The 8,491-nt window shown below is 37.9% G+C and overlaps 2 protein-coding genes and 1 long non-coding RNA gene across 3 annotated transcripts; 1 reads left to right on the top strand and 2 right to left on the bottom strand.

Annotated features, from left to right (window-relative positions):
- Positions 1–171: 171 nt before the first annotated feature.
- On the bottom strand, positions 172–3,545 carry LOC149097728 (acyl-coenzyme A thioesterase 13-like). Its single transcript, XM_089280179.1, has 3 exons — positions 3,381–3,545; positions 2,966–3,150; positions 172–2,255 (listed from the first exon to the last, which is right to left on the bottom strand). The coding sequence occupies exons 1-3, from the start codon at positions 3,462–3,464 to the stop codon at positions 2,078–2,080; spliced, it is 447 nt and encodes a 148-aa protein (XP_089136305.1). The 5' UTR covers positions 3,465–3,545; the 3' UTR covers positions 172–2,077.
- Positions 3,519–4,941, top strand: LOC149097729 (uncharacterized). The gene is made up of 2 exons (XR_016204310.1): positions 3,519–3,613; positions 4,515–4,941. It is a non-coding gene; the product is annotated as an uncharacterized LOC149097729 (long non-coding RNA).
- On the bottom strand, positions 4,712–7,161 carry LOC110052153 (acyl-coenzyme A thioesterase 13-like). The gene is made up of 3 exons (XM_020758284.2): positions 7,037–7,161; positions 6,658–6,842; positions 4,712–5,874 (listed from the first exon to the last, which is right to left on the bottom strand). The coding sequence occupies exons 1-3, from the start codon at positions 7,118–7,120 to the stop codon at positions 5,697–5,699; spliced, it is 447 nt and encodes a 148-aa protein (XP_020613943.2). The 5' UTR covers positions 7,121–7,161; the 3' UTR covers positions 4,712–5,696.
- Between the last annotated feature and the right edge of the window lie 1,330 nt (positions 7,162–8,491).

Here is an 8,491-nt window from a genome sequence, read left to right on the forward strand (position 1 = left end):
TGACTAGTCCAACAATTGGTTTGAATCATGACGGTACATTAATAATATTAATTCTATTTATTTATGGTGTAATGATACCAACCAAAAGAAAGTCTTCACTTAACTTAAACATGCAACTTCCTATTGTTAAGTGCAATGATTTGTACATGACCAGGGACCCTTGCACATAGCTCATGACCACCGCACAAAGCTCTATTTTTATTTCAGCTAATATCATTGCCAGATATTTTATAAACAGAAGACTTGTTACTTAATGGATGTCTGTAAAAAGGCTTGAAGTGACTTTTGACCCATGTATAATTTGTTCTCTATTTTGTTGAGTAAGCACAAGGTGATTTGGACCGAGAATCTCTCGGTTAGTACGTGTGCTGTGATTAGTCAGTTTAGCGGGCCGTATTCTACTGTATGGCCCGCCAAAATTTAAAGCTGTTTCTGTTGCCAAAATGTTTCACGATTTATTGCCAAGTGTTCTGAACATTTTTAGCGAGTAAAAGTTGAAAACTTTCTTTTACTTCTGAAATTGTGTATTAAAACCTGCTAACAACCTAAAGATGATTTCCAGTCTGTACTGCGCAGTCTCAGCACCCTAATGTTTATAAACATAAAAGAACCTCACTCGATAGAATGCGAATTGACGTTATTCCTTATGAATCACATGCCTTATCTTTGAGGCCTTTCAAATTCTTTTTCCAACTGCTACATTGATTTTTACAGCTGCAAAGTTGTTTCATCAAGTGATATGAGAAAGAATGAAACATAAAGCTTTGTGTCCATAATGGGGGTTGACATGAAACTTTGAATTTACTTCATGTAAGTAATTGCAAAATGTTCACATTTTATGACATCATACATGAAACAAAACAAAAAATGTAAAAATACTCTCAAGAGTGTGCAGTATGGACTGGAAATCATCTTTAAGAGTCACTTAACGAATTCAAATTGACTCATTTTGCTTTCGAGGTGCATCAGAAATTTGAAGCTGTTCCGTGTGAATAGAAATCGTTCCTGAACCTGTCAGGCATACAGTAGAGATATAATAGGGAGCTTAAGCAACGACGACGGTGACGCCGAGGACGACGCCTAGTCAAAATGAATTTATGTTTTATCAGCGAAATTTGCAACTGTCTAAATCTGTTCCGTATGCCAATGGCTCTAAAAGCATGCTCAGGCTAAATATGCAATGACAGCATACATTTCCAAATATGGAAAATTAGCCGTCGTCATTTCCGTTCCTCAGACTACGCAGAACTTGGTCATTTCACGTTGTTTTGCAGAGTCTGCAAAGAAATGTACAAAGATTTATAACACATGTGCACAGCTATTGTTTTTCTCATTACGGTAAGCCCCAACCAAACGATCGCAACATATTGCAACACATGTTGCGTGCGTTTGGTCACCATGTTGTGACGTGTTGTGACATGTTGGGTGTTGTTGACTCAAATTTGAAAATGGTCAAACTTTTCACACAACTTTTGTGGACGTTGCATGATGTAGTCATTTGGCCAGGTTCGTGCAACAATGTTGCACCAGGGCATGCGCACTAGTTTGATTTTCAACTTTCAACATGTTGCAGAAGGGTAGCCAAACGCACGCAACATGTTGCGCTCAATTGCTACATGTTGCGTCAAAATTTTGTGATCATTTGGCCAGAACTTGCAAATACTGGGGCAACAATGTTGCAATATGTTGCATTGAACTGTTGCAATTGCTTGGCCGGGGCTTTGCCGTCGTCATCATGGCTTGCTTAAGCTCCCTAATAACTATCTTACTAACTTCGTTTTCTCGGTCTGTACTGTAAGTTACGAATCCTTGTTTTTCTCCTTTCATTAACAGCCTGCACGTGAATTTGCAATTAAAACACATTTGCAAGTCACTAATGATAGTGTATTCTGCTATAATGGCTTGAAGGAAAAAATATATAATTTAACATTCAATGCGTTGTTTTAATCCACCTCATGGTAGTGAAGATTTCTGCTTGTGAAAAGCTTTGCTTGATTGACAGATAATTCTTTGGAAAAATTGATAAGGCTGGCCAACTGTATACATAGATCCCTGACAGACAAGAAACATTTTAAGTCTACTCTGTCTTGATAGCTGGTGAGCCTTGTCCAATAAATTTTGTGTGGCTTGCTTTTGCTAAAAGTTTGCCATCTTTGTTCAGCAGTTCAGCAGAGGTGAAGGCCAATGTCCGACCCATCTTAACAACTTCTGCATATATGCTTATTTCATCTCCAACGGGAGCAGCTCGTAAGTAGCTGTAAGGTAAATCAAAGTGTCAAAAATGATTTAGCTGTACAAATTATGGAGAAATTTATTCATTGGATCTGGCAGCATTGCAGCATAAAAACTATCAACTCATCAAACCCAAAGTTGTGAAGAAGCATTTTGTAAGATGTAAGTCCAAGAACCCAAAAGATACATCAAACCTTGGGGTTCAACAGAGAGAAAAAAAAAGAAACATGGAAGGGGAGGGAAATGAAAACCGGGGGGGGGTTACTCCCAGAAAAATTGGGCGCGGTTCTATGGCCCACTTCCCAAAACCTTTACGCTATTTATGACCAAAATCTGTGATATTCCCTACTCTATTTATGACCTGACCATAAATTCGAAACCCTATTTATGACGTGACCTTTAAATCAAAACCCTGTTTCAGATCTGCATTACAATTAGTTCCCTAGTTCAGACCAATGTTAAATTACCGTAAACATAATTGGTGACTTAGGGCTTTTGTTGATTTTCTTTTCCATAATGATGAAAATGTGGCCTCTCTCTTAAAAAAAATACCCATATCAAGGCTACAGTGCAAAAACCATACCCTATTCATGACCAAAGTGGCTAAGTCAGCTAAAATTGATACCCTGATTTATGAACAAAACAGCTGAAAAACCATACCCTTTGGGGCCCCACATACCTATATAGGCCATATAAGGGAGTACCTCTTCCCCCCAGATGAAGACAGACTTACCTTATGTTCATGTCAATGCTAACACCTGGTAAATGAGGTGGTTTGGTGACAACTGTAATAGTAGTTAAATAGTCAACCAAGAATGCTGTCATGCCACCGTGAAGAGTGCCCACCCCATTCAAATGACTTTCATCCACTTTCATTTTAAATGAAGCCTTGCCTTCTTGAAGTGATAGAATCTCAACCTGTAAGAGTGACAATTAATTATGAATTATAAATAAGTAGGGTTTACCTTGTGGAAAGTTAACCAAATTAAAGAAGTAGTTTTTTTTGGGGGGGGGGGGTGAACACACTTGATGCAGGCACCTTCCCCACTCTTGGGGGAAAAATTATTGTACACTCCAGTAAGAAGTATGCGCCCAAAATGGAATTTTATCTAAGAAACCTTTAAAATACGAATAGTACAAAAAAATACCGTTTTTGCTAATCTGTCAAATCGTTTCGATATGCGTAAAGCCATCATAGCTTGCCGAACTCTCTGCAGTACCGGTGTCGCCATATTGAAAAAAAAAAAACAAGATCCATAACCCCCTGCGGTACAAAGCCTCGTCCCAGTCTACAAAGCGGTTCTCGACCTTTTTCGTGTACATCCACGAATGGAAGTAGGGCTTTGAAGCTTTTAGGTCCATCAGTTCCCCTTTAGAAGAAGTAGGTAATTCTACTAAATTCTCTATATACGTTTTGTGTCACAAATGTTGCGTTTTTTGCTGAGGCTTGCACTTAAGTCTTTGTCTGCAACATTCGATCCACCTTGTTCCATAAACAGTAACCATATACCTTTGACTATTTATTGCCTGGATAAAACCATCGTTAATAGGATACTGAACTTCAACGGAAGTTTTTGCGTTCCACAATTGTTTACTCACGAGTATATTATTCGTGAACGTTTATTTAAGTCATTTTAATGGCTAAGTTGTTCTTAATTCAAGCGTTACAGTTTGTTTGGGTCCCATATGATCCGGGAGGGGGGGCGTAATTTGGGAATTTCTGGGTGGGATGTGCCGCTGGGACCCTGGAACCCTTGGCCTATACCAGAGCTAGTTCAGCTGAATTTTGCTACCCTATACTAGAGTAAACTCCCCAGATCCCCCATCTATCGACACTGTTGAGGCAGATTTGCATAAATTTAAACTTACCGATTTGATATTTTTTATATTTTTGAGTGGCAATTCTTGGTTTCCTTACTCAAGATAAAATCTTCAACCAACCAGTCAGTTTTGTGAAAAATGATACCCTATTCTAGACCCAAACGCTCTGATTTATATACCCTATCCTAGAGTAAACTGCTTGAAAACCATTCCCTTCACAGCAGCACGTACCTATATCACCCATACATGGCAATGCCCCCGCCCCCCACTCCCGGCATATGATCAGGTGGATTTCATTAAGAAATGATAAATCAAATCAAAATATTAATAATCTGCAGATCAAAATAAGTTAAATAAGTTTCTCAAGAGCAGAGGTAGCAACTAATTTTCATTTCCATGGATCACTTTTCCCCAATTTTCCCCAAATACCACTTAGTTAACTTTGATTGATTTGATTTCAGCCATCATCACCGATATTCAACTTGCAGCCTGTGCAAGTGACCTGGGAGTGTCATTGTTCCTCCTTAAATGCTGCAACCTTGTTTCTTAGTGACACCTGATTTTCATGCAGTTATCATTAACATTTGCAGGGAGGACAGCATGGTTTTTATTGGGGGTGGGGGGCGGATGGATGAAAGGATAAGAGTGATATTCAAACTTTTGTATTGTTAAGCTTTTTAATTTGGTGGGAAAATATTTATGAAAGTATCACTCTTTACAATGTTCATTGGTTAATGTGTGATACATTGTTTGATCTCTGTTCAACACAGTATTAATAAATAAACTGCACCTCGAACAACATTTCCGTTCACATTTACTGATAAGATACCAATATAAATAAGTTAAATAAGCTTTGCCAAATAAAGATACTCATTTTCCAATAGAAAAGACTGAGAGTGTCTCAATTTTTGTTTGTGCTGTAGAACCAGTAAATGTCAAAAACGTATGGTGAACTAACTCTAAAAATACCCCGAAAATGAGGTTTGGCTGAATGACTAGTCTAAAAATGGTTTGAATCATGACATTACATTAATAATATTAATGCTATTTATGATGAAATAATACCAACCAAAAGAAATTCTTAACTTTGCTTGCCTTTGCCCTTTCCCCTTGCCTTAACTTTGCTTAACTTTGCTACTTCCTTTTAAATGTTATGTGCAATGATTTGTACATGACCTCTGATGAGGCTCTGTTTGTATTTCAGCTAATAAATTATCGCCAGGTTTACAAAACAGAGGCCTTGCTAGTGAAGGAGTACCCGTCAAAAGGTTTCATTTGACTTTTGATTGCATGGGATGTCTTGTTTGCTTCATTGAGAAAGCACAGCTATCACTTTATTGTACATCACAGTTTGGATGTTTCTTTTCCAGGTGCTCCTTCAAATAAGGCATCATTGCAGGTTTAATTTGCAGTAAAAACAAATTTACAAGTCACTAATAATAGCGTATTTTTTTTCTATTGGCTTGAAGAAAAAATATATAATTTTTAAATATTCAATGCATTGTTTTAATCCACCTCATGGCAGTAAAGTTTTCTGCCTGTGAAGAGCTTTGTTTAATATTGACAGATAATACTGAAAAATTTGATAAGGCTGGCCAACTGTATGCATTTCAGATCCCGGACAGACCAGAAACCTTTTCAGTCTACTCTGATTTGACTGTTGGTGGGCCTTGTCCAATGAATTTAGTGTGACTTGCTTTTGCTATAAGTTTGCCTTCTTTGTTTAGCAGTTCAGCCGATGTGAAGGCTAATGTACGACCCATCTTAACAACTTCTGCGTTTATGGTTATTTCTTCTCCCACTGGAGCAGCTCGTAAGTAGCTGTAGGTAAACCAAAGTGTAAAAAAAAAGTGCTTCAGCATTGCAAATTAACGAGGAATTTATTCATTGGTTTTGGCAGCCTTGCAGCATAAGAATGTAGAACTACACATCAAACTGAACACAATGTAACTTGTGATGGATCATTTTGAAGATACTGTGAACATAATTTATTTGCTAGAGATTTTCCCTCCAAGGCTCCAAGAACTAAACGATATAATAGAGCTTGGGGTTTAACAGGGAAAAAACAGATGGGGAACAGTGGAAGGGGAGGGAAATGAAAGATAATTCCTTCCATTCCCCTGCTGTTGTACCTCAAACTTACAGATGCTGCTTGAGCCCAGTTGTCGGGGGGGTGGGGGGGGGGGGAAGAAGCGTTGCAAAACAACCCTAATACATACATACACACTTTATTTAAATGCAGTCAGTTACTTGTAAGATTTCTTTTTTAAAAAACTTATTTACATGTTTGCTGTGTGGGAGTACGAGGTTGGTGATTAATCACATTTTTAAAGTTGATAACAGATCTAATGGTTCTGACGTTAGATGGAAGGCTATTCCACAAATGTGCCCCACTTTAGCAGAAACTGTGTTTCAAAAAATCGTTACGCTGTGAAAGGGACTACACCTCTAAGGGGTGAAAAAAAAAAATTCAAGCTGAGCCCACAAAGCATGGTACCTCTTAGGGGTTCTTTTCAAAATTTCTGAAGAGCACCCAGTCCTTTTTATATATGGGAGTACCCCCCTAGGCCTGAGCTCTTGGAAACAAAACAACTCTCACATTACCTTATGCTCATATCAATGCTAACACCTGGTAAATGAGGTGGCTTAGTGAGAACCGTGCCAGTAGTTAAATTATCAACCAAGAATGCTGTCATGCCACCGTGAAGAGTGCCCGCCCCATTCAAATGACTTTCATCCACTTTCATTTTGAATGAAGCTTTGCCTTCTTGAAGTGATAGTAGCTCAACCTGTACAAGTAACGATTAATTAAAAATTATAAAATAATGAGTAAAGTTTACCTTGTGAAAAATTGTTTCAAATTAAAGTTACATGCAGGTTGGGCCGGGGGTGTGGGGTGAACGCACTTGATGCTGGCACCTTCCCCCCCAAAAAATTATTGTCGTGTTGCCAGAAAATAACATGAAATATTTCCTTCTTTTACCGTTTTTGCTAATCTGTCAAATCCTTTCGATGTGAGTGAAGACTGCATAATTTGCCGAACTCTCTGCAGTACCGGTGTCGCCATGTTTGAAGAAAAGAAAATCCCCAGAACGCCCTGCGGTACACAACCTCGTGCCAGTCTACATTGCAGTTTTCGACCTTTTTCGTGTCCAACAGGAATTGGAAGGTCTGATTTGAAGAACAAAGGACAATTTTGAAGCTCTTTAGTCCATCAATTCCCCTTAAAAGAGGTAAGTTACTCTACTTTAGTTCTCTTTATATGTCTTGTGTTACAAATGTTAAGTTTCTCTGCTTAGGCTTGCACGAAAACTTTTACACGTGTACTCTTCGTCTGCAACATTCGCTCCTCTTTTAGCGATTATTTGTCTTTTGATAGGATGATAGAATATTCTTGCTCTCTAAATCTTCCCTGTAGCTTACTGCCTGGATAAAACCATCGTAGATAGTATACTGAACTTCAACGGAAGTTTCTGTGATCCACAATTGTTTACTTTCGCATGCTCGTGTACGTATTGAAGCTTAAAGAGCTGAGGTCCTAGCTCAGCTTGATAAGCGTGTTCTTGTTTCAATCGTGACAATTTCGTCCCTTATGATCTGAATTACGTTTAATTTAGAAATGTACTACAAATTTAAATAAGTTGAATAAGTTTCACAAGAGCAAAGATAGCAACAAGTTTTCATTTTCATGAATCATTTTTCCCCACAAATAATTTTACCCCAATTCCATTTCACCAGGCCTTCCTCCCCAGTTGTATTAATGGTTTACGTTAATTGATTTCAGCCATGATCACAGATATTCAACTAGCAGCCTTTGCAAACATTCTGGGAGTGTCGCTGTTCCTTCTTGTTGTTCTGTATCACTTTGTAGCAGTCAATAATCCTAAGAGGAAAGAAGAGTAATTTGATTCAATGTTAACATGTAAGTTTTTCATAGGTGCGTGATGTAGCTATTCCACCTGGGACGTTCCATAGTCTTTGTAACCCCTCTTTAAATAACTAAGTTAGTAAGTATACCATGGCTCACAGTTAAATCATTTGTGAGAATAGTCTAGGTTGTAGGCCAGTGCAGTACAATCAACAGGAATTTTATTGTGCATGCAGCATTCAAACCTGATTTTTTTGTGATTCACACTACTTACAAAACTAGTATGTCTACTTACCCAATTTACAACAGTAATACAACTACTAATTCAACAGTAATAACTATTTACAACAGTAATACAACTACTTACACTACTTACACTACCTACAGTACGATGCAATTAGAGATGCTACTTACCTACTTCTACCTGTTACCTACTTACTTACTTATTCAAACCTGATGATAAGGCAATTTATTAGTTATTCATTATAAACAGAAAATGATTATCTGAAAATGATGACTACCTAAAGGGCTGTAAAATGCAGTGACCTTGTTGTGCAGTTCTTTGTATTT

This window comes from Orbicella faveolata, unplaced genomic scaffold (genome assembly GCF_042242905.1).
Source record: "Orbicella faveolata isolate gen_17 unplaced genomic scaffold, um_ofav_v1 contig_47, whole genome shotgun sequence".
Classification (NCBI taxonomy): domain Eukaryota; kingdom Metazoa; phylum Cnidaria; class Anthozoa; order Scleractinia; family Merulinidae; genus Orbicella; species Orbicella faveolata.

Bases quoted from the DNA above. Each gene is read 5' to 3' on its own strand.
- LOC110052153 (XM_020758284.2), bottom strand. From the start codon at position 7,120: ATGGCGACACCGGTACTGCAGAGAGTTCGGCAAATTATGCAGTCTTCA. The intron at 6,843-7,036 runs GTAAAAGAAGGA...TTACTTGTACAG, and splicing joins TTGACAGATTAGCAAAAACG to GTTGAGCTACTATCACTTCA. The intron at 5,875-6,657 runs GTAATGTGAGAG...GTTTACCTACAG, and splicing joins AGCATTGATATGAGCATAAG to CTACTTACGAGCTGCTCCAG.
- LOC149097728 (XM_089280179.1), bottom strand. From the start codon at position 3,464: ATGGCGACACCGGTACTGCAGAGAGTTCGGCAAGCTATGATGGCTTTA. The intron at 3,151-3,380 runs GTATTTTTTTGT...TCACTCTTACAG, and splicing joins TTGACAGATTAGCAAAAACG to GTTGAGATTCTATCACTTCA. The intron at 2,256-2,965 runs GTAAGTCTGTCT...TTTACCTTACAG, and splicing joins AGCATTGACATGAACATAAG to CTACTTACGAGCTGCTCCCG.